The following is a 27,252-nucleotide window of genomic DNA, read 5'->3' as shown; positions in this document are numbered from 1 at the left end:
CTTTTCTTTTAGATGACACACTCGACACAAACGTCGTTCTATCCTTCTTAACATTCAACGAATGATAAAGGTAGAACGATGTTTGTGTCGAGTGTGTCCTCTAAAAGGAAAGCATACAATATCTCAGCACGATTTTCGCATAGTAATATACAAAGTGTCCGGAATTTAAATGTCAAAATTTTGGGAGCGTGTATGTTTTTGTATTTTTTTTATTACTGTTGCAGCCAAACACTGATCTAGTGATACTTAGTGCATTGCAGCTTCGATTCGATTACATTTAATTATTCTTTTGAGTTGATTGAGTGACAACGAATAAACTTCCTGCTTTAGAAACTTCCTCCATACAAAGAAGTTTAATGGTGTCAGATCAAGTGTTCGGAATGGTCAAGACACTACTCCTTCTCCAAAACAAAGCAAAAATGAGTATATTTTTACAGTACTTTTTTTCTTAGTTTATCGATCCTTTACATACTCTCAAAGTTTTGATATTTAAATTCCGAACACCCTGTATACAAGAATGTCTAATAAATATTAATCTCCATTCAGCCCCATGGTCGATATGATTTTATCTGATCAGCGCGATATCCGCAAAGCGTTAGACACGTTCGGAATCGAAGGAAACAAAGAAAATCAATCTGAAATTCTATCTCAAAGTATATTCATCTTCGCGGCGTTTTCTTCAACAGATTACATGCGATCGCTATCGCCGATACATTGCGCAATCGATTTCGCCAAGGTTGATGGGAATGTCGCACCAACTTTTGCTCCAAATTGCAGTAGTATGGGGGACAGACTTGAATCAAGAGACAGAGTGTTAAAATTTATCTAAAAGAAAGAAAAACTGAGATAAAATTTAATTATTCGCATCATTATAAATTTCTTTTTTACACTGTATTGAATATGCGTCTCTTTCGCTAAAATCAAAAGAAGCACAAACATATTGTAACTTATTTTTATGGATTATAAGTTGAAGTCGTATTGTTCAGCCTAAATTCTTTAACTATTTATCTAAAGTATCTCTTAACAAATATACAAATTTTTTTAACGAAATATTTAAGAAAGAAATTTGTATACTTGTAATATTTGCTTTGTAACATTAAAATATGGCAAATATTCGGGGAAATATTTCATGATAATTAGAGAAAATTTAGACTAAACAAGGATTTTAACTTTTAAGTTAAAACAATAGCTGTTTTTGTAATCCTTTTTTATTAACATAAGCGTTTATAATTTCTTTATTATAATTTTTTATTAGCATTTCTATTTTCTTTCTTAAAAAAAACTACATACGTTCTTGGCGCTGAAGAATGTATATTTTAGGGCTTTTTTTTTCAGAAAAAGAAAATTAATTGAAGAATTAATAATTCCACGTTGTTCCTTGATGTTTTATTCGTAAAAATTTTTTCCATCCAATTTGATTACATCCCATAAGTTCCGTAAGCTACAGTTGCTGCACGAAAATCCGAGCTCCATAACAATATTCTTACTTCCTTTATTTTTCACAAATTCAAAAATGTTAACCGATTATCCATATAACTATAATATTATTTTAGAAGACAGTATTAGAATTTTAATATTTTTGTGGTTCTACAGGAAGTTAGAATGCTGCCTATATGAAGCCCAAGTTTTCGTGCAGAGGTTGACGCGGCTGCAAATTACGATACCTTAATAGTACAATTAGATCGGATAAAATGAAAAAAAAATTTTACATATTAATAAAATATCAGGAAACAATGTGAAATACATATTAATTCCAGTTGTGAAATTATTGATTTTTAATTTATTTTTTTGCTTCCCTTAAAAAATTGCACAAAATATATCAATTTTTTGGTATCAAGAACATAAATAACCCCTTAATAAATCACAGTCAAAATTACAAAATATGTTTCTAATTTATCTTCTTTCTTAAAGTTTATTTCTCGAGGAATTTCTTCTTTTTATTCATTACTTGAAAACCATAAATGCCATGATTTCCGTTTAAGAAAAGTTGATTCCACATTGCCCATAGGAGGATTCATACTACTTTGATAAAGGGTATATTGAATATCTGATGATTTTATCGGAACAATTTATATAAAGGAAATATTAGTATAATATTATACCTATTCGTAATTACATCGATCTTTTCCGATTATCTATAATTCTTTTTTTATTTTCCGATAAGTCTCGTAAATTATCCGACCGTAAGAAATTGCACTGCATGTATTTTAGTTTTTACATTATAAGTATTGTAACATATGTGAATTCACAAATTTGACTTGCGTACAAAAAGCCGTAATTTTTCATGAACATCAACGAGTTGTTTGCCACCGTTGTGCACGTTACCTGCATTGTCGTAATTGCTACCGCGTTGACAGATGCACCCCGCAACGTGTTGCAATCCGTGCATTGTGTCTTACGGATTATTCGCATCGCCATTCAGCCCCTATCATCATGGATATGAATCATATCTTGTATTATAATATAATAAAAAATAAATCACGCCTTGACACGAATGCATCTCGGAGTGATCAGAGTGTTCAGCCTTCATACGAGCTGTGGCCACACCTCGACTGTGTTTCTTTCTTTAAATTTGACAAAAAGTTTATTTTGTTTTTATACACGTACACATTAAATTAGATAACTGTAATTTTACTGCACTGGTTTTATATTCAAGCATATCATATGGGTGGAGTGAAAAAACAAGAAACAGCGAGTTAAAATATTTTAATGCTTCAAAAATATACCATATATATTGAGATATATGATATAAGTATAACATTATTATATAGTAAAAAATAAAATTAAATATAAATTGAATTGCACTATGAAAATATTTATAAATCGAAATTTTCTTTAGAATAATTTTTAACGTATTTTGCAGAAAGCAATTCTAATTTGTACGCTAATATAATATATTTTATGAATTTTACCTTTTAAATGAAAAAAAACATTATATTTTATATTATATTTTTAAATTTATATTTTACTTATAAAAATTTCTTCTTTTATTATTTTGAAAAAAAAATACAGTTATACTTATATAACAATAACACATTATTACAGAACATTCCTTGTCAAACTTGTCTCTACCCCATTTTAATCTTTTTTACACAAAAGATAAACTTTAATGTGTTCTTCGAGTCGATGCTGAAATTTCACGGTGAATCGTCATTGTACCGCTCTTTAAATAACTATGCTTTGCAATGGCTAACTCAGCATAAGACTCGAAGAAAGTCAGAAAGTGACTAAGCGAATAAAAGGGGGGCAGGTAATCGCGCTGCGTTTGCAACTTCCGCAATGTCAAATCGGCGAACCGTATCACGCTTCAACCAATCGACATTGATCTCAAAGTTTGATCCGTTGTTAAATCTTAAATCGTAAGAAATTAAACAATTTCTTGATAATCCTTTATGATATTTTAATGCAAATAATGTTATATGTTACATTTTTTGCATTTATTCCGTTATTTAAAAAACGGCTCAATTTCTATTGTAGTTTATCATGAAATTTTACCATTTCTTTTCGTTTGGTAAATAACCAATTATTTTGTGAGTGTGTGTGTGTGTGTGTGTGTGATTTTAAGTTATATTATTAAAAAATATATATATATTTTATTACGCGTTGTTTTCGTGTTTACAAATAAAAATTATTATCAGAAAAATATTTAGTCAGTCAACGATAACAAAAATTGAACAAATGCATTTATAAACGGTGAAACTTGCACTCAAAGAAAAATAAGGAAGCAAACACTTTTCGGTGATGTTTCGTTAAATCGCGCATTATTGACGACGCCATCGATGGAGGAACTGTGGTAGAATAGATCTCGATCTTTTATAAGTTTATACCGCGGCGTGTGCTTGCTCGTCGCGCTTATGACACAACACGGTAGAGTTTGCTGTAGGAAAAGTAAGGTAAGGCCAGTGCTATAATAGAAACTTTCACTACGGAGGTTCAACGTACTGAGCCTGCACTGACTCTCACTGACCGTTCTCACTGCTTACCCGAGCATTTGTGACACACACATACCGGGTATCTCCATTTCCCTATACAATTCGCCACAGTTCTCTCTTTGCTCCTGCTCTCAGAACAAATTACTAGACAATATCTTTGTTCTTCCGCAAACGACGCTCTATTGTCGCGTAAATGTAAAGGAGAAACCTTTCAACGATTCTTGCGTGGGGCCGAGCGCGACGATTCTTTCTTCCGCAGCGGAACTTAACAGAAACGAACGTCATTGCCACATTCATCGTTGTATAATAAAGAACTTTCTTGTAAAATTTTAAACAGAGTTAGCTAAAATAATGCGATCCAGAGTATACTCGTAAATATATTGCGGTCGATAAAATAATCTTATTATATATTGCTATTTTTTTAATATATGTATATGTTTATTTCTATATGTATTCGTAAATACAAAGAATTTTTTTATAAAAAAGCTTTATTTGTAAAAAAAATAAACATTAATTAGCAATTTTATACATAACATAATTATAACGAATACGTTCTGTTCTAACAAATAAACGAGCTCTGTATTCCTGATTTTAGAAGCCAAATTTCTCGACTGTACAAATACTTTTTGAACGCCAAACAACAATACAATTTCTAATTTTTACTTATTTATAAAATGATATATTTTTTATAATAAGTACACATTTTTTTGTGTATATAATTTTGAGAAACGTACATCTATTTTATTTTTTATTAATAAATTGTTAATTACTCAGCAAGAAATGGCCGTCGATTAACTATTGAATCGACGTTAAATTGGTATCGAAATCATCGTATTGATATCAATGCGACATCAAGTCGATTTCGAGTCATTTCTTGCTAAATCTTTTAAAATATTTTTTTTAAATAAGGTTTTTTTATATTTTCTCTGTATAGATACTTTTTACGCTCACTGTATATCATATTTCTCTACTGCACACCTTTTAATTGAGCTCTACAATATTACTATAGCTTGAGTAGTAATATGCAGCTGCCTATTCCATTTAATTATTGTGTGTGTATATATATATATATATATATATATATAGGTTCAAATTCTAAATAAAAAGTTTGATTAATAATTATTGTATAAAACCACGCACAGGATCTTATTTGTGATAACTTATTATAACTTATTGTAAAGTTGTTTTAAAATTAAACCACATTTTAAGAGTTTTATATATTGGAATATAAATGTCTGAAATTTTCATCTATTTTAAAACATGTATGTATAATACAAATATCATTATTTTATTATTGTTTATAATTATGGACAAATAAATTTTTACTCTTGAAATTCTTCGATAAATATTGTACTTGGAAAATTGAATAAAAAAATATATATTAAAATTTATCTTTACACATTATTTTAAGATTTGTATTATATTTTATAATATTTTTAAATCGGTTATTTATTATTGCATCTACTATACAATAGACGTATGCGGAAGCAGAAGCTTACTTGCTCGTTTAGCCCGGCATTGCAAAAGGAAAGATGGATGAACAAGGTTGAGATTGGATTCTGGACATGTCGAAGCAGCTGACTCTACATTGTAACAACAAAGTGATCAAGAATTTAACCCTTTAAATAAGAGAATTGAGTCATCGATACGTTGATATAATAAGAATACGTACTTCTCGAATAAAACCTAAGTGATACGTTACGTATCTTTTTATTATTCCAATCCAAGTAATAGTTGCTTTAATTCTCTATTAAAAATTACTCTTCTGAAAAAAATTATTGTATCAAAAAAAAATTAAAAATTAAAATCCAAACCGTTAGAATCTTAACTAACCAACTTAAGTTCTATCAAATAAAAAAGTAAAATCCAAGTAGTACTATTTTTGTTATTTAGTTAACTCTATTGATATGTATTATTTGTATAAAAGATTTTATATCAATGGATTGTGTGGCGACAAGTTAAATTTCACAACTATACCAAATTAAATAAAGAATATAATCCAAGTGGTGCTGCCTTTAATTTTTATATAATAAAACTTAAGTATGGTATATATCATTGTATTCCTATTGAAAAGTCTTTCTATTCTAATCTAAAAAAAAATTTTATTTCCGTTCTATTTCCTTTTGCTAAATATCAATTATAAATAAATAGAAATTGGTGATGAACAAATAGCTTTTTTTATTATCATTTCCTAGCTTAATAAATACCAACGTATGATTTCGTTTTCATCCGATCTTCTTTTGTTAAATATTAAATTATATAATATAGAAAATGCAAAATCAGAGAATATGGATGCGTTCGACATTGGCAGTCTTTCCACGCCTGTTAAGTTAACCTCCTACCAGCGCTAAATAAATTCTAACACATTCCAAAATTACGTTCTAATTAGATGCCAAAGTACGAAATTAGATGCTCGAACCGTTTGGCAGGAAAAAATATATTATATGTATATACATGCGCATACACACATACACAATAAATCGTATTTGCAAGAATTTTGATAAGATAAATCATCTGCAATATTTTTATAAACTATTTATTATTCTTTTAAAAGAGAGAGACTAACGTGTATACAGAAAATAATAAATAAAAATAATAAATTACTTGCAATTTCTATAAACTATTATTCTTTTAAAAGACTAACGTATGTATACTAAAAATAATATTATTATATTATACATATAATGTTATACATATAATGTCCAAAAAAGACCAAATAATCTTTTACTTATCATACTGACACACTTTCATTTTATTAAATCATACATTTTTTTGTGAGTATATATATGAATAATAAATTGCTACGAATTATTATTTTTATGAATGTAAATTTTATCAATAAAACTATTTTGTTTTAAAAGTAATAAAACAAACAATAATACAAATTAAGAGAAATATGATTTAAAATAACGTCGTAGGAATCTATTGTATGCAGTGTTTTATCTCAGATAGGATTTTAATCTTTTAACATATGTGTCAATGTTGACGCCGCATACCAGGTCACATTCATCACACGAATCTTCGTTAGTGCAAACTCCGTAAAGAAACACCGTATATATAATGACCCCTTTCCGCGATAAGTAATTTTAAGGTATATTAAAAGACGAGACATTTTCGTTATCCATGTGGATCTGCTTAGATAAGTACTAATTTATCTTTTCACATAACGGTACCGCATGAGAACAGATAAGATTATATTCAATGGACTAAACTATTTACATTTTTATGGTAATTCAAATAAGTTTTTAAATGTGTGAAAAAACATATAAAATATAAAAATGAGGTACAAAAGAAATAAAAAAATAATGTTAATTATATAAATAAATATACATTTTTATACGACATATGCTTATAAATGTATATTTGTATATACACAAATAACTGAAGAATTTATAATAATAATTTTAAGATTTTATTTTTTATTATTATATAGCTTTCGTATTGTATATAACAATATGTTCTGTATATTAATTTACCCCTTAACAGGTAACCTCTTTTGTTTAAAATTTTTCTCTTTCATACATTTTTTTTATATTAAATTTTTTTTGTATACAAAATATCATTATATACGCATAATATGGAAGCATGAAAGATAAAATATCTAAATTATTCGTATAAATTCTTCATCATTTTTTTCTAAATGATATATAAATCCAGAGAGAGAGAGAGAGAGAGAGCTCAAAATTTATGGTATGTTGAAATAAAAGATATCTTCTTAATAATAATGTTTTCATCCGTATATGATTCATTAAGGAATTATAAAATTTTCCATCTTTATGAATCGGTTTTTAATCCTTCAATTCCTGAATCGAAACTTACGCGTATACATGTATGTTATATGCGTCTGTCACAATCAAGAATATTATACCGTTACATTGTGAGGAACATTATGGGCACGGTATCCTCCGATGAGAACCATGACAGAAAAGGAAAAGAGAGACTATCGTCTAGGAGATACAGAGGAGAAGCGGGCACAAAAGTGGGGGAGTTATAGACCTAGGATGTCATGGCGTGGGAGAATCACTTTCACCGTTCGTGGTCCCCATATAACGGTAAAATCTACACGTGATACAAAAAATTAGATGTTTTACTCCGTCTGTAAACAGACGTGAGACTGACTTTTGTATGATTTCAGATCGTCAAAAATCGCTAATCGAAAGCTTTCATTTCTACGTTCTTTATATCGATAAAATAATTTTAATTATACGATAATAATTAGATTGACATGTAATATGGTTTCTATCCACTCTGGTCATATTCATCACACGAATCTTCCCTAACAGGGATGAAATTTTTTATACATATATTAAATGTTTTAAGAATTGATATTGTTTTAATAATATTTTTCAATAATAGATTGTTTTGTATTGTTGTCTTAAATATAAGTTTATATAACGTTAATAAGTTTGCATAAATATGGAAAATTTATGTATACATCAAATAGTTTTTAAAATAAAAAAATAGTAATTTTTATATCATTTTAATTGATTGAGAATTTTATGAAATTATGAGTTATTTATCGTTCTTAACATATTTATATATATGATATAATTAAGCATTCAATAAATTAACTAAATTATGGATTACGATTAAGTTTTTGAGAAATAGAAAGTGTAACCTCTCGTTCGAATATAAACACGAAATAGATTAATAATGACGTGAAAAATGTTAATAAACTTCCATCATATTCTTCTGTCATTCGTATTTATGATGATCGCCACAAATGCCTCAAAAATAATGATGTATTCATTATTATATACATAGATGCATACACGAAAAGAACAACATTGCTGAAATACCTAAAAATATAGCTATAGATACTAAAAAAATATACAAGTAATTGTATCAGACTATCAAAATTAAGAATCTAAGCCATTCAAGCATAATGAGTAACGCTGCAAAATATTTTGACATTCTTATAACTAGTTTGAATATCGTAAATAATAATTTTGATAGTTTCATAAAATTTTCAGATTTGAAATTTTATCTATTTAAATTTTAGATACTTTAGCAAATCCGTTTCTTGCGTGTATTTGGGGAAAAAACGTATATATTTTTCTTTGAAATAATTAAACACACACGCACACACACACACACACACACACACACAGAGATATATCCTAAATTTATTTTTAGTTAATTTTATTTCCAATATATAATCCTATAATTAGATAATAAAATTATCTAATTATAAGAATAATCGCTTAAGTTAAATGTTTGTATGTGTGTGTGTGTGTGTGTGTGTGTATGTACCTACATATTTTTTTTCAACAGAGAGTAAGTTTGAAAATCATACTTATATATTATAAGGAAAAGAGTAAAACTCCCAATATTCTGAAAGAATTAAAAGCGAAATTATTTCGTATATATATAATGATTGTGTAATACGTACATAATATCAATTAATTTCGTAAAAAAATTTTTTGAAAATACTATTCAGAAAGGAGTGCAAAAAAGTCCATTAGAGGGTACTATTAGAATCCGTTCGCAGAGAAATACAAAACAATGTGTACGTAGAATATCACACGACACACGAAAAATAGCGCGAAGTGTACTAGTAATACGAAATTGAAAAAAGCTCGCCCGAGATAGACGAGTTTGCATGGCTTTGCGCCCGATGGCCGCGCTCTTGCACTCACGGCAGAAGCAACACATGTATGTACGTGCCAAGCCAAGCGCCGAGTTCCAAGCGCCAGACCGGGGCCGGGCGGCCTTTCTCAAGAGAAGACCGTCGTAGGTTAGTGCATTTGTTGCACTTTCTGTCTCAGTGTGTGCACGTACAGTCGCGTCGCGACTCTTGCGCGCGCATGAGCACGCTCGTCCGCAGCGCAACGGCCGTATATATGCATCTTGGTTATGCAAGAATAGCGGCGTGTGTGAGAGACTGCTGACCCACATACGGCAGAGAGCAAGGACCCCGCGTTGGTGTACCGCGTATACCCAACCGAGCGCGCGTACATGTGTGTGCGCGCGCGCACGCAATGTGCACATGCGTGCCTCATAGCAACGTCATGGATGCGCTTTGCTGCCTCTTACTGCTGCAGGGTGCCATCTAGCGTCATATGCGCATACCAATGCACGCGCGGCTGATTAAGCGTCGTTCACATCACTTACGAGTTATGTGGCGGACCGCTTCTTGAATGGATGCTCGTAAATTTTATTTTCCTTTTAATACATAATACTTTTTTATTAATTACAACAATGTAAATACTTATAAGAACCTAAACTGATATCGCTTTTAAGGCTTCCACTATTATTTTCGAAGATACCAGAAGGTTTGCGGATTATAAAGAGTATAAGGTCTTTAAAAAAAAAAAAAGCGTCAAGACTTAGTAAATAATTCCAAATATATATATAGTACATATACATAGCTTTACATATTGCTATAATTTAATAACACTGTTTGATAAAGAAACGATTTTTTTTTCTAACACTGGAACGAAACAAGTTGTTTCTCGTAGTCTCTTTAGATGCTGAATACGAATCCGCGCGATTTCTATTAGGTGCTTGAATTAATTCTCGCTGTTGACCGGGAAAGATCAGTATTTGTGCTGTTTCAACATGGCCGAATGTGACTGCTTATGCATATGAAAGTACTATCAATAGGTTTTAATAATCAGCATAACATTTGATCGGATGCAAAGAACACAATTTTTTATTCCATTAAAAATGTCAGGTTTCATACCAAAAAAAGAACATTTGCGAGAAACGTTATTCTTCTGTTTTAATCTCAAGAATCTGTGCTGCTGAAAGTCATTGTTTGTTTATCATTTATAATATATAATTTTATATACTTTTTGCAATACAATTTCTTTTATTGCTTCTTAAGCATGTCACATATCACAGTTATAATGGCTGCATTCAGCAGAACACAACAGTCTTGCAATTTTATGAGAGATTGTCTGATTCTTCCTCAGAGACCATTCCTCTAGAACCAAAAGTATCAGTGCAAAGAAGCGCTTCTAATAGTTATAAAATAACTGTTTTACTGAACCAAGTCAATGACAAAGTACCGAAAAATGGCCCTTTTTGCAACTTTAACTATCAATTTTTCAAAATTGTAACATAATGGAACAATTTGGATTCGTATTCAGCGTCCACAAAATCTATAGAAAATAATTGAGAAAAATTTAATTAAAGCCATAGAGCAAGTAGATTGTACTTATGCGATTTACCTTCATTTTAAAAATCAAACTATTTTGCGGTTTTAATTAGATTTTTCTCATTTTCATAAATCTTTTAATTTTTAAATAGATATTTTTAATTAATTATAAAGGATTTTTAAATAATAGTATTTTTACATTTTTTCGTGGAATATAAATTGAGAAATACATTCAAGTTAATTGATATTTTGAATAATAGTATATTTAATAACTCTGAAAAATTATTTATGTCAATTATTTATTACCGTGTAAAGTAGTAAAGAACTTCAAATATATTGACAAAAGTAACTTATAAACAATAGAATGATGGAACTATTGGATGATTTACGATTAGGTGATGTTAATTAAACATGAAGTTCGCTTGAAATATAACTACTTCTTGCAGTTAAGATTACGATCGAGCGAACGTAAGAGTAACTGCAAGAAGTTCTATGGCATGTTAAAATAAATAACTTTTGAAATGGAGACAATGTTACGAAATATATTAATGTCATTCAGATTAGTTTGTGCGCTGAGAACAAATAGAAAGCCTTGTATACGAAATATCTGTTTTGATGAACTTCTCTTCCAAATATCTTTACTCCAGCAAACAAGCGTTCCGCAATATAAATGTATATCTATAATAATACTATAAATATTATTAGAAAAGCAATTAAGATTTGCAATAGAAATACAAGCATGTGCAAAAATCGCATTCAATAAACTAAATTTGTAAAAATAGTTTAATGATTCATCGAGTATATTATTACTATGAATAATAGTGATGATATATATTATAAATGTGAAAAATTTCAAGAAAACTCATGCATTTGAATTTCAAATATTAATAGAATTAGACTGCATACCAACATGATTTGATTGTCACCACATATGATTGTAGGAAATTGGGTTAATTTGCATTCAAAATATCTCGAATAATATTTTGTTACTGTCTCAATTAACATGAAATGTACGTTATTGCTACCTCTAAACACTTTACTTTAACGAGATCGTTAGTGAAGATATATCATATCCAACTTTCGCCCGAGTAAATTCCAAGAACTGTTTGAATCTAGAACTTAAACGTTAAATCGGGAACAACTTACACTAAATAATGTGTAAACATTATATATATCTTGTAATTTAATAATTATTTTTATTAAAGGCCAGTATGAAGTTTATCGCAAAAATATGCTATACTTATTGTATTCGAAATGAAAAGTGAAAGAAAGAAATTACAATAAGACAAGAATAAGTGTATTATAAAAGGCGTAAAACATTGTGTAAATAACAGCGCTAATTATACGGGAGTTTCTCATATTGTCAGAACAAAGAGATGAACGAAGTGGAGCATAAAAATTTGCATGATTGACGCCTGCATCATCGCTCTTATTAAAACGACTCATGATAGTTAGATCGGGGTACTCTAAAATCGCTTATGTCTATTCTATAATAGACAAGTCATAAACCGTGAAAAATTGACCATTCATAGTTGAATATGAAAAAAATAATCGACTATGATTGGTTAATTTCTTACGACATACGACTTGCGACCCTATTATAGAACAGACTTTAGACGTCCGATCCCTTCGTTCCAATTGTACGGCTGCTTCTCGTCACGCGTCGCATCGATACAAATTATTCGCCGTTCGGTCCCGCGAGCTACGATAAAGCAAGCACGATTTGTTATTATCGTCGGTGTCGTATTATTAAAATTTCTAATCTTATCTAGCACAAAATCGAGACGAGAGTGCTCATAAAACGCTCCCGTAAGCTGATCACACGGGATGTTGCTGCTTTTTAGTGAACGAAGAATATGAGAGAGAGAGAGAGAGAGAGAGAGAGAGAGAGAGAGAGAGAGAGAGTGAGAGAGAGAGAGAGGCTATTCAAATTCTCCTCTAATTATTCTATTACGGTACATTGTACGGCGCAATAACAGGATCCCCCGAGAACTCTATAAAACGAAGACATTGGTTCGTGTCGCGGTAAAACGATACATGTATCGCCATACGACCGATCCAATTGTATGTTATTGTCGACTAAAGCAGGGTTAATGGCGAGTTATGCGTTCGCCGTAATCGCCGCAAACGCGTACGTTGTTCGCACACGCTTACTTTCACGTCGCGGATCGTTCTTAATTCCGCAATAGTCGATAACACATTCATACACGTTCGAAATGACTCTAATCTAAAAAATTTAATGAAAAGAAACAAATTGATGAAAAGCAAAATCCGGAGATAGAAGAAAATGTAAAATAAAGATTTCTATATACGAAGTTTTCTTGGCGAAGCCAAAAAAGAAGAAGCTAAAACGCGTCAAAAAAGAAGAAGCATAAAACGCGTGAAATTGGGCGTTTTATCGACATTTTGTAATCTTTTTTAATCCGTAGAATTAAAATAACAAAACAAATTTATCAAGATGTGTATGGGTCATTAGGTGCACATGTTTCAGCACTTACATAAAAATCTTTTATTTTTTAAAACCCCCCCCCCCCCCCCCAACACGACAGTCAGAAATAAACAGAAGTTCTAAAGCTTTTTTTTATTGTTTTAAAAGTGATTACTACAATGATAATATTATCGCTTTAGTTAAAATGAAAGTAAACGTAACATAATTTACATAATTTTCACAATCTTAAAAATATTTTTTATTTACTCGCTTTTTAATTATTTGTAAATTTTTTGCTTCTTTTAAATTTTTTTAAAATTTTTTATGACACACTTGAAAATCTTTTGCGATACATTGATGTCGTAGCATACTGTTAAAAAAAAACCCTTATTATGGAATAAAATATAAAATATACTTTTATAAGGATTTTTTCGTATTGGTAATTCAATTTTATTCGTAATAAATTGAATTTTATTCGTAATTTGGATAGCATTAAAAATAAATAAGTCAATAATGTCAGTTTTAATATTGTATATTTCGCACAAAGTCATTTAGTCATACAAGAATGATAAAATCATTTATCTGCAGAATATTTAAAAGCTAAATTGTAAAGACCAAGCTTTAATCTCACTTTGAAACGGGTATATGTTAAGTTAGCACCCCAACTATAGTACTCAGGAGTTCTGATTAGAGTTCCCACTTCCTTTTGACGAGACGAAGAGTTCCCTATAGTTAATAACAAGAGTTCCGCTCAATAAACATTCTTTTTACATTTTTTAATAATGGGGTGCTAACTTTTTATCGAATTTCGAGGTAGAATAGTTCTGAGCGTCTTAATAGCTTCAATTTGTGATTGCCTAGAGTTCCTGATATGTAAAAAAATTTTCCAATATTATCATAGAGAAATCATAGAGAACTCTTCGTATCGTCAAAAAGAAGCAGGAATTATCATCAGAACTATTGTATCTAAAAATTAATTCTTCAAAAATTTTTAATTTTTTTTTTAATATTCGAAAATTTTTTTTACATATCAGGAACTCTAGGCAATCGCAAATTGAAGCTATTAAGCCGCTCAGAACTATTCCACCTCGAAATTCGATAAAAAGTTAGCACCCCATTTTTAAAAAATGTAAAAAAAATATTTATTGAGCGGAACTCTTGTTATTAACTATAGGGAACTCTTCGTCTCGTCAAAAGGAAGTGGGAACTCTAAGCAGAACTCCTGAGTACTATAGTTGTGGTGCTAACTTAACATACCCCTTAAGTGAAACAAATATAAAAACCATTGTCGTATCACACAAGAATTGACTTAAGTACGGAAATATGAATTTGTTTCAGTTTAGTACTGCTTTAAACATTTCTGCGAAGACAATATCATTTAGGAATAAACCGTTTTCTGTGAATAATTCACTTAATGAATAACAAGGCTGATTCTTGTCATTTTCTGCTTTCAGGAATTATGACCCTTCCGAGCAGCCCGTGTGAGATAGAAAACATGAGCTTGTTTCAAGACCTCAAGTTGAAAAGGAGAAAGGTCGACTCCCGATGTAGTAGCGACGGTAAGAATGTCTCGCAGATATATTGTAATATTAAATTAAAGTCTCATGTGAGTTCAATTAACATTTAATAGAATTAACATTAATTCTACCACGAAAAATGCCCGAACGTAAAACATTTTTCCGCACGAGTACTTGGCAACGATATCTTTCGCACCTTTTGCAATGTGTCAAAGAGTTATTAATAATTCATTATGTTTTATTTCCTTTTTATTCATCTTTTAACATTAAGAATCTCGATTCACCGCTCGTAATAAAACAGAAAGAAAAAGAGATCAATGAAAATATAGTTCCGTATTTATCTTCGCTATATGAATTTCACATTAAAAAGTGTACCAGATAAGATATTCAAATAAAAGTTTGTATATTAAAATGATTATTCTCGTGAAATCTGACTTATTACAGTATTGTACGATTGCTTGCATTCCATAATATTACATATGGAACATGATATATATCGGATTTTTTAAATTAAATATCTTTATCAATTGACATAAAATAGGGTTTGGAATGCAATGCAATTTTTATCCCTTACTCCACCAATCTGCACGCAGTTTAAATACCGATCAGCATTTACTTATTTAACAATAAGATTACATATTATATATTAGGTCAATCGAAAAGTTCCGTCCATCTAGCGGCGAGTATCTATAGCTGGATTGTCGATAACGCTAATGTCTTAAATCAAGCTTAATTGTTTAGTTTTACCATCTGTCAATAAAATTCAGTATATAAAAGTAACATATATAGTCAATAAAGTTTAGTATATAAAAAGTTTGCATCAATAACATTGTTTCTTACTGCGTCGAAAATGTCGAAATTTAAGCCAAATAAACGTCATTTGCGCGAAGTGTTAATCTTTTGCTTCAAATGGAAGAAAACTGCAGCTGAAGTTCATCGAATGCTTGTAGAAGTTTATGGTGATAGTGCTCCTTCCGATAAAACATGCAGAGAATGGTTTCGACGCTTTCAAAGTAGTAATTTTGATGTGGAGGATAAAGAACGTTCTGGACGGTCAAGAGCATTTGAAGATAAAGAATTGCAGGCATTGGTGGACGAAGACCCATGTCAAACGCAAAAACAATTTGCAGAAACATTAAATTGTGCTCAATCTGTTATTTCCGATCGTTTAAAAGTCCTAGGAAAGGTTTACAAAGAAAGAAAATTAATAGATCCCATAAGAACTGAAGCTAATTGAAAAACGAAAAACCACCTGCGAAATTTTGTTTGCTAGGCAACAAAGAAAGGGGTTTTTACATCGAATTGTGACTGGCGATGAAAAATGGATCGATAACCTCAAACGCCGAAAAACCATTTGCGATCCAGGCCAACCATCGACATCAACGCCAAAACGCAATATTCATGGGAAGAAGGCCATGCTCTGTATTTGGTGGGACTAGAAGGGTGTAGTCTATCATGAGTTGAAATCTGGTCAAACAGTTACAGGAGATCTCTACCGAGAACAAATAATCCGTTTGAGCCGAGCATTACACGAAAAACGATCAGAATATGAGACAAGGCAGCATAAAGTGATTTTGCTTCATGACAACGCTCGACCTCATGTCACTAAGGCTGTTAAGGAAACATTGGAAGCATTTCGCTGGGAAGTGCTACCCCATGCGGCTTATTCATCAGACTCTGTGCCCCTTTTCGACTACCACTTGTTTCGGTCGATGGAACACGCATTTTCTTTGAACAAAGATTTTTTTCCTCTTCTATCTTATATAGTATATAAAGTCTATGGACGACCACATTATCTCTTGTCTCATACTTGCATAAAAAATAAATTGTAAAATAATAGATGTATAATTTCGCTAAACGCGCGATAATGTGTATCTCAAATGTATCAACCATTAATCCTTCATCGCACCATCTCGACCACCATTCACGCTCTTCATTCAATCCCGATTTCCTGCTGCGCGCACGCGCTTATCCCGCGTGTTTCTTGTTCGTGCGTTTTCTCTCTCTCTCTCTCTCTCTCTCTCTCTCTCTCTCTCTCTCTCTCTCTCTCTCTCTATTTTTGCCTTCCCTTTTTTCATCCAATCAATTAGAAAAACAAAATGTTACATTGCAATGTAGCAAGTAGTCATTATGCTTCCGTCCTTTTATTGTGTAACTGCTTTCAAACAATCGACAGGGAAAGGAGATAGGGGAGGAGGGTGGATGCCGGCGTAAGGGCACAGGTTGAGTCGTGAGTGGCGTAGTGACGGAGTCGCTAGCTAACTGGAGGAAGCCAAGTCCATGAGAGACAGAGAAAGGGGAGAGGAACCGTAGCGAGGAGAGGAGGGGATTGGGATGGTTGCTGTTGGTGGTGCAGGGTTGAATATCAACCCACGCGGTCGTCCCAGACGTGCACCGGTGCTAGTTTGGTTTCGCCTGAACTCGCGTAACCACGCGACTGTCGTCGCGTACTCGTTGTAAATTGTTCCCGCGTAAAACGAAACACGCCTGCGAATAAGAAGAGCTCGACTAAGAGGAGGAAAGGCGATGAAAACCGGACGATGGAAGCGAGTCGACAACTACGTGGTGAATCGTGTCAGACGAGCGGGCGATCGACAACGATGTCGTCGACATTGACGTCTTACCCATGGTAGTCTCGCGCGCGCGTCACATTACGACCGCGGCCGCTGCACCACGGAGCTGCATCGATTTTTCGACGCGCTCGCAAACACGACTGATACCAATGACCCTCAACCTAAAACCGATTTAAAGGTCAGAGGCTTCATTAATGATACGGAATGTTGTCCAAACTGGAATAAAGATGCTGGAGAACACTTAGAAGAGAATCTAAATCAAAGCAGATTCCAATTCTCGATGATACACGATCGAAAAGAAATTGATAGAAGCCCGTGAGATGTGAGAAACACGCGAACGATATGTATACCGATTTTTTTAGGAAGAATGTATGCTCCGGCGGCCGATGCCGTAACCCGCGGTCTCGCCGAATCATTGATCTTTCTCAGCCACCTCTGCCGAACGTGAACGTCATACAATTCAACCAGTATAACAACGCAATTACTTGGCGACGTTGCTGCGAGTGATGCTTACGAGATGTCGCGAGATGGTCATTCTAACAAATTGAAAATTGGGATAGAAACGTTCAATTTGTTCCGATCAAAGCAACATTGTATCACTTGAATCGCAATGGTCCCGTGTGGTTTTTACATACCACGAATGAGAAGTAGTAACGTTGTTGGTTAGTCAGACGGCTTATTCTCACTTTGCAGGAACAACGAATTATATTTTACGCAAATTAAAACATTATTATATAAATAAAGAAAATATAAAACAGAAAAGTACACCGTGATAATTACAATTATAATCTAATTTTATAAGATAAAACAATCGAAATTTCTCGATAATCTTTGACGTCAATTTATTGAAAACATAATCATATATACACATACACACACATACATACACACATATATATGTATACACTTCAAGAATGATATATTTTTTCTGAGTGTTTATGTATTATATTTGAAATATATCTAAACAGGCATATCATATACAAAGATCAGATTCTATTTTTATGTGCCTACTACAATCGACAATTGAGAAACGAATAGAAAAAAATTATTTTACACACTCAGAGTGATCTATGGATATGTCCTTAATTAAATAACGATATGTGAAAATAGAAGATCCTTTCACGAATTATAAGAATACGTACATAATCGACAAATACAACGATTTCTATAATATGAAAGATAACTCGCGAGGAGATTGAATAGTACAATCAAAAAAAGAAAGAAGAGAGAAAAGCGGAAGAAGACAATATCAAAAAATTATATGATAAAGCATTCATTATATTTATAACGAATGTCAAACTTAATTATTAATAATTATGTCACAAATACGGATCTACAGAATTATTTAAAAAATGTTTCCTTTGAGAAGTAACGTCTTTATCACCACTAATCTTCATTGGAATCCACAAGAACAGAATCCTCAAAATTGGGATCTACCAAGTATGGATCTAACCGCTTTCTACAGAATGCAGCAGGAAAACCGTTTTCTGCCCTACTTATCTCTGTATCAGCCCTACAACAACTTTTTGACGGTGTCTGATCAGAATTACTTCGGGTACTTCACATCGCAGCTCAATCCTTATCCTATCTTCAATTATTACATGTGTTTGGACGCGAAGAACTTGTACGCATCGCTCTTCGGTAAACAACGTATTTACTTTCTCGAGCGATGTCGCATTATACTCGTATTTATTAATAATATAGAATATTTCCTCGTATCTCATTCTGTTTGTTTCAAATAATTCTTGATTAAAATTTAATCTTCAGTTTTTTTTTCAGAAAAATATCACAGAGATTCTGTAACTTATTGTAACTTCTTGATTTTTCTGAAAAGATTATTTTATAAAAATACTGTTAAAATCTCTGTACTTCAAAAAAATTAATTATCCTGATTAATTATACTTCAGTAATTACACAGTTTATATTTCTCTTCAGGGAGATATATAAAAAAATGTTATGATATATTATAGCTTTTGTAAATTTTGCATGTTTTGTATGTGTAGTCAATAAAAGAAACACGATAAAATTATTCGCGAGTTTATTGGTACATATAGTATTTGTAGTCGCGTAGTACAGTTCCACCACGGAATAAATTTCGGTAACTAATTCCGTTTACAACAATGAAAGTGCATCGAGGTCGCGAGTTTAATTTACGTCACAACATATTGTCTTACTTAAACGTAGAAGTAACGTAAAATAAATATTTCATTAAGGTAGGGTTTAATACAAATTAATTATAAGATATTCTATTCTTTATTTGCTTTTAATGCGCGCGTGGCTCTCTGTCTTTCTTATTTTTCTTGTTGCTTATAACTCGAAATCGATTAGCACAACTTTTTCGTTTAAAAAAATTAATTCCAAGTATTTTAAGGAACTAAAAACAATATATAAATGAAAGGAACGGTGAAAGTAGTTTTGCATAATTCCATGATACATACCTGCATTATTAGGAATTATTTCTTGAACGTCTTGAAAAATTCGGCTATCAATTTGAAAGATCAATATTCTCATTATATTTTGACGGATAATCGTCATTATCTTTAACTATCATTGTTACGTTAAGCACACGTCACTCATACATCATCAGAGCACATTGACATTAGCAGTTGGTCATCAGTCTGATATATGAATGCCGTGCTGTGTGTATGCCTAAGCGAAATATAATTGCTCTATGATAACTATAAACGATAGCCTCTCTCGTAATGATCAAGAAGGATAACAGATAAAAATTCGATTCGATTTCTTTAATTTGATAATCATGTAAAATAATTATCGATATTTCGCGATATCGTGATATCACGAGTGAATATCCACGGATAAATAATTCCTGACTAATGTCCACGGTGATTGATCTATTATTAGCTTGGAAACTGTCACCTAAGTACCCGTAATTACAATCTGGCCTTGTCAACTGCATTCTTTCCTTGATCTCGAGCAACCATAGTTTCTATATTCTTTTCGCGATAAACAAGAAAACACTTCGAGCAATTAATACATTTGAAATTATCGTTTCGTAGAGTAATTTTTTTCGGTGTAAAAATATGTTCCTTTTTAAATATAGAAAATATCTTGTATATTTTCTATTTCAAGATTTTTTAACTCAAGTAAATTATTTTGAAAATTAAATTTATTTACATGTGTGTAATGTGTGACTGTACACATATACGTAGGGTATCTTTGAATAATAATTTGTTAATGAAACAATAAATTAACAATTCTAAAATGTTTTCACCTTATTAAGATCATACTTCTTTTAAATAAAATTGTGTATTTTTATATACATATTTCTTAGTATATAGTGAGACTGGTACTGATGAGACAAATTCATTGTATGAAGTATGATACAGGTTTTTAAATACATATGTATGTAATATAAATGCATTTATGCTTGTATAAGACATTTATATGTATTTCAATTTCTAAATTTTTTTTCGAAATTGTAACTATTTAATGTAAATCATACAACGATTATGAAATTAATATGCTGAATAAAACTTATATTCTTTGTCTACTTATAATTATGTAAAATATTTTTATTTGTTTATTGAATTAATTTCATATTGTGCGCGTTCTCGTTGTAAGGTTCCATTACCATTGTTACCATTACACGTGTCATCTTATATCCTTCAACACCGCGGGATATAATGCATCGTTAAGAACGCATTGAAAGCAAACGGGTGCTTTAATGGTTCTCACTCAGAAATCCTCCCTTCCAACTCAATTATAACCTACTACAGTAATCCCCATTATAGACAACACACAACACGTGCCACGCGCTTTTTCTACAGTTTAAAGAAAATAGTTTTACTTCTTTTATAATAGAGTTATCAGAAAAATGACATGAAAATCAAATCTTTTGAAATTATCTTTTTCACTAATATACGTACCTAAAAAAATCATCATAAGAATGAAAAGACGTCTCAAGCCATGTTCAAAAAAAGATCTTCAAAAATTCAGACCTTTTTATCTAATAATAATATATTATCATGAAAAGTAACTGATATATTATTAATTAAAGGTGTCAAAGTGAACATACATAAAGTGTATGCAACTTTCGGCCAATTTTCGAATCGCCTCCGCCTTCCGCGTCCCCCTCACCTCACCGCCACGCACGACGGTCGAGCGGCATTTAGTCTGAAATAATATCAATCATATCACTTCACTTGAAAAGTTTCATTATTTTTCATATTTTATTATGAATCATAGTAATGTTTTTTACGCTATAAAATCTAAAGATAGTCCCGTGCTTTCTACAGTCAATATTTGTTCTTCCTATATATGTATATATCCTACATGTGTATAAAAAATTCATTAATTTATCATTTAATTATTTATTATCCAATTTACAACTAATATTTTGAACTTTATTTGTATATATAAAAAAACTACGAGCAAGATAATTTACTGTAAATAAACGCATACGCAGAACAACAATAAGCGTAGATTTAAATTTGAAATCACAGTATGATTATTCGAGAGAAACGCGATACGCTTTGAAAACTTACCAAACTTAACGTTAGCCCAGTTCGAGGGAATTCATGAAGAGACGATAAATCGTCTCTGCTCTGTCTGTGCTATCATTGTTCTCTGAGCAAAGATAAACACTTGTTATTAAGCCTCTATGTAATAACATTTTCAGACGACATTTTTTATGTATAATAATGTGCTTGTAATCATATAATCATATATGTAACCAAAAATCATATTTAGGTGTATTAGAGATTTTTTTTAATCTGCGATTTAAAAATATACATAGACAACTTATTTTATCAAAAAATATATTAAGAAATATTTAAAATATATTAATTTTCTAATCAATGAATATTTTCTCTTTAATACTTAAGTACCACATATTTAATTAGATTGTAAGTACTAAATGAAAAAATTATTGTTTCCCAATAGCGACAGATCATGCAGTTCCTCCAACAAATATTTTATTCTATTACAAACGTAATAAAATGTATCGGTACAGTGATTGAACAACGTGTTTATTGCACGGATATAAAGTATCCTCTATAGAGAGTGGGTGATTGTGGGCGAAGTTATGTAATGCGAGGAGAGCACGTTTCGTGTATATGTATTGGAATCTATTACGGGAGGCGCTATTTTTATGGGGAGGGAAGGTGAAATACTTTGTATATATACAATGTCATATTATTGGATATAGGATTGCATAACGAGCGGTTGTTTATCGAGACCAACGTAATAAGATATAATAATTTTTAAATCCATCATTGATGCCGTTTACAATTTTATAATAGCGGTTCTATTAAATTATTTTATAAATGAAAAAAATTACGATTATAATTTTTTATTTACTCTTTTATATAAGACTTGCGTAAATAATAATATACCACACACACACACACACACACACATCACACACACACACACACACACACACACACACACACACACATACATATATATATATATACATATATGTATGTATGTATGTATAGTCATGTAAATAAATTATATGAAGGAATAATGTGTGTTAGTTTTTCAAGTTTTTTTTCTGATAATTTTTTACTTTTCTTTTGTCTATTAAAATTTAAGAAGATTACACAGATTTGATTATTATATAATATTAATATTACAATATAATGCTAAACGGTTAATATTATTTGAATAATAATTTAAACAGTTAATCCTAAAATTTAAGAACAAAGTACAAATAAAAACATAATCTTGAAATTTGTAAACATTTAAAGCATATGCTTTAATCATAAAATTTTTACGTAAAAAAATATATGATATAAACAAATTATATTTCTAAGAGATAATGTTAGGGGACCTGCACATACTTTTCGTAACAGTAATTGTAAAACGTACCGTAAGAATGAACCAATCACAGTCAAGAATTTTCGAAAATTTTCGACTCTGGTTAACTGGGTCGTCTTACGATTATTATCACAGAAAGTGTATACAGGTATTTTTATTTAATCTGTAAAATAATGCAATTTAATTTTTATACAAAGTTTATATATTTGTATTTTCAAATTTGTATTTTTAATATCGAGCAAAGTTGGGTTTTTCAATTAATAACTGAACTATTATATTGCACATTACATTTATTTATTAATTCGAAATGTCAATGGAATATGCTCAACATGTTAGTTCGGAAACTAAATATCAAGGAAGATGTCATATTAACTGGAGGAGGTGCAACACGTTACGCTCCATCATAGTTCATTATCTCACCTTCACCCTCGACTCGCACCGCCAATTAGTTACATATACGACTGGTGTCGATGGGGTATACAATTATAAATTGTCATTAATTTACAATCTCCAATTTGCCGATTCCCCTTTCCTGTTTCTATTCCTCTCTGCATTTAATTTCATCGTGAGATATAACGCGCACGTGAATAACGATTCTATATTTCTGCATTATTATATTAAATCATGCCTCCGAGGGTAAAGAAAGAGGAAAAACGAAAAACATCCCACCGCGTTGCAGACTGTCCGCAGTCCGAGTATAAACGTGATACCAACGCCTTATTTCTCAGACTCCCCGGTATCCCTCGGATCAGCAGGCTCGCCGCAGGGGAACCCGACGACGGACGCACCTTCACCCATAAACTTTCCTGCTCCAGGGGAGAGCATGGCCGACACCTCAACCCTATCGCCGGAGACAAACATGCCGAGCTCGCCGGGCTGCCAGATCAGAGTGGCGAGCGAATATAACCTGCTGGGCAGCCCGAGTCCAGGGCCACCACGAGGAGCAGACTCTCTTCGTGGCACCGGCAGCGGTGACGGTGGAGGTGGAAGAGGAAGCGGTCAAGAGGGTCGCGACGCAGGGTGCTCGGATCGTGCGTCGCCCGACTCGGTCTTCCCGGATGCCGGTCCGATGGTGAGCTTCAGGGTCGCCGATGAGCAACAACAGCAGCATCATCAGCAATCACAGCAGCACCAACAACAACAGCAACGCTCCGTCACCCCCGTACAGATCAAAACGTCGCCGTACTCGCCAGTTCAAGCGGTCTCGTCGACTCCGATTGCCCAAGATTGCCCCTCTTCGAGGAGTGACAGCCCGGATTTAAAGGGTGACCTATCGTCCGTCCAAACCAAGGAAGAATCCGATAATTCGGTCTTCGACGGAGGTGGAGGCGGTGGCAGTGGCGTCGGCGGTCGTGCAGAAGTCTCCAACCAACCTAGTCACCGGAATAGCCCGTCATCTCAATTCAATTTGAATCTGAATATCAGTCCCAGCACAGTTGGTTCGGCTGGACCACACGGATCTCTGCAACAGCAACAATCACCATCGGCGCCACCAAGATCGCGCGCACCCCCGGTACCACCGCATCTGTTGGTGGCTCATCATCAATTTTGGTCGCAGAATACTACTAGTGTACAGGGATTCGCTACGCAGAGGCTACTCAACGGTGTTATTAGCAGCGCCGTCAATTACGGTGGGCAGAATGCCACAACTGTCTCCACCAGTTCCAGCAATACCAATGTTAGCTGTGTCACTACCGGCGCTACCACCACGGCAACCTCGTGTAAGTATTGCATTTTTTAAATCGAAGACTTCTCATATTAAATTTATTTAATGATTTAGCCTTTCATATCTATTCGTTAACTATAGCTATTTTCAATCGGCCATGTCGTGAAAAGGTGTTACTCATATAGATTTAAATATTGATAATTTTTAAAAATCATGTAATAAAATTTATAATAAAAGTACCCTTCTAACGAAGAAGTATCTAATACAGATTTCCTCCTCCCAGCACAAGATTCCGATCATTTAGGTTTATGACCGGAAATTATTACATCTTACAATTACTGTTGCAAAAATTCACAAAGAACGTCCACAGAATTGGGTTTAATTAAACCACTCTCTCTGTTCGATTTTGATACAAAATAGCATTCAACAGAATAAAACACTATTTTCATCGCTTTCTTTACAGTTACACGTAACAAATATGAAGTATGTTTAAGAGCAAAGGAAGTACAGAGGGAGAGATATCTTAAGGATGCAAAATATATAATATAAATAGATTATTCAGATATTGTATAATACAAATTGTACAAAGACAATGATGATTTATTCTAGGCGAAGGTATGAAACCACCGGCACAGAGAGCAGCGCCGGCACCACCGCGGCCCCCACCTACAGTGTTAATGGGCGAGATCGGCGGAGTCCGTACGATGATATGGTCAGCGCCGCCGTTGGACCCGGTACCGCCGCCAGCAGCATCCTGGTCTGCTACGGCGGCGGCCGCCTCGTGCTCTTCTTCGGAAGAGTCGGCCGCCCAGCTATTGCTGAATCTCGGCCAAGAGTCCAGGGGTAAACCACCCTCGTCCTCCGCGGTTACTTATTCATCCGCCGTCGGACCACCACTCAACATGGAGAGGCTGTGGGCCGGCGATCTGACGCAGCTGCCGGCCGCGCAACAGATGCAGGCCCTGAATCTCACGGCGTCCGGTTCTGTCGCGCAACCATGGGTCAGCAACGGCGGTACTGTTATCAAATCTGAAGCAGCCTCGCAATCCATATCGGTGGCACCGCCTGCACCTCCTTTACCACCTCAGGAGAACGAGGAAGACGAAACACCTATGATATGCATGATTTGTGAGGACAAGGCGACCGGCTTGCACTACGGTATCATCACGTGTGAAGGGTGAGTGCCTTTAACCCCACATTCGAAATTAAGTATAGTTGATCCTTTCGCGCAGTATATGTCGCACATTTGCCGGAACAATGACATGCATAAATGACTCAAAATATCAAATTTTCCAGAAAATTTGAATATTTTTAATCATTAAAGAGAGTGTGCGTACGTGCGTGCGTGCGTGTGTGTTTAGTACAATAATATTATTTTTAAATGCGAATTTAGTCATAACAACTGATTTTACAGTAAAAGTCTATTAAGTCTTTTCATTAGAGCTGCTCAACGATAATTAAGATGAAATTAAAGCAAAACAATTAACAGAAGCGATAATGCTATATTGACATAATTAAATATTTTCTTGTGATGAGTGATTTTACTTATTTATTTTGATCTGCCAGGATAAAGAAGGGCTTTAAATGGCTCTTGCTTCAATTGTGTGTTTTGTTGATAAGAAAACAGAAATTTTATGGATTTTTCCAGAAAATTTGAATATTTTTAATCATTAAAGAGAGTGTGCGTGCGTGCGTGCGTGCGTGTGTGTGTTTAGTACAATAATATTATTACAATAATATATATTAACACATAATTAAAAAGATTGTAATTCTATCGTACGCACGCGATATTTTTTTTTATTACGCGCTTCACCTTTCTCTTAGAGTAGGTACTAGAGTGAGTACTTCAAAAAAGTAGAAAGTATAAAAAAGCAGCAGTCAAAACTTGCGCTAGTAGCCTATCAGCGCGAGATCTGACTGGCCGCTTTTTTGCTTCTGATTTTCGATCTAGGTCTGAGCTTATTCTCAAGGTATTAATGTGCGTTTATGTATTGGAATATATTTCAAACTTTATATGTTTCATTTTATATGTATATTTGTTTCCAAATTTATCAACAACAATCAACATCTAAATTTATGAATTACTGAAATAAAATAGTCTATCAAGGTATATTAATTTTTGCATGAACATCTATAATTTGTAACTTAGATGAGATTAAAAATTAACAGGTAATCCCGTAATTTTCTTGTCCTGTCCTCGTAGTGGAAGAATATCTACGAGAGACAAGGGGATACTTGTTGCGTCTACTC

The 27,252-nt window shown here is 32.7% G+C and overlaps 1 protein-coding gene across 1 annotated transcript in view; it reads left to right on the top strand.

The window, feature by feature from the left end:
- Hr4 (nuclear hormone receptor 4) overlaps positions 1 to 27,252 on the top strand; it is a 42,833-nt gene that overhangs the window by 2,162 nt on the left and 13,419 nt on the right. Inside the window, exons 2-4 of the mRNA XM_018536941.1 lie at positions 14,917 to 15,021; positions 24,065 to 25,057; positions 25,612 to 26,179. Coding sequence (XP_018392443.1) covers positions 14,917 to 15,021; positions 24,065 to 25,057; positions 25,612 to 26,179 — 1,666 coding nt within the window. The remainder of the gene's footprint in view (positions 1 to 14,916; positions 15,022 to 24,064; positions 25,058 to 25,611; positions 26,180 to 27,252) is intronic.

Source organism: Cyphomyrmex costatus, unplaced genomic scaffold (assembly GCF_001594065.2).
Source record: "Cyphomyrmex costatus isolate MS0001 unplaced genomic scaffold, Ccosl1.0 scaffold162, whole genome shotgun sequence".
Taxonomy (NCBI): domain Eukaryota; kingdom Metazoa; phylum Arthropoda; class Insecta; order Hymenoptera; family Formicidae; genus Cyphomyrmex; species Cyphomyrmex costatus.
The sequence above is the reverse complement of the archived record's forward strand: the minus strand, read 5'-3'. Positions and strand labels throughout refer to the sequence as shown.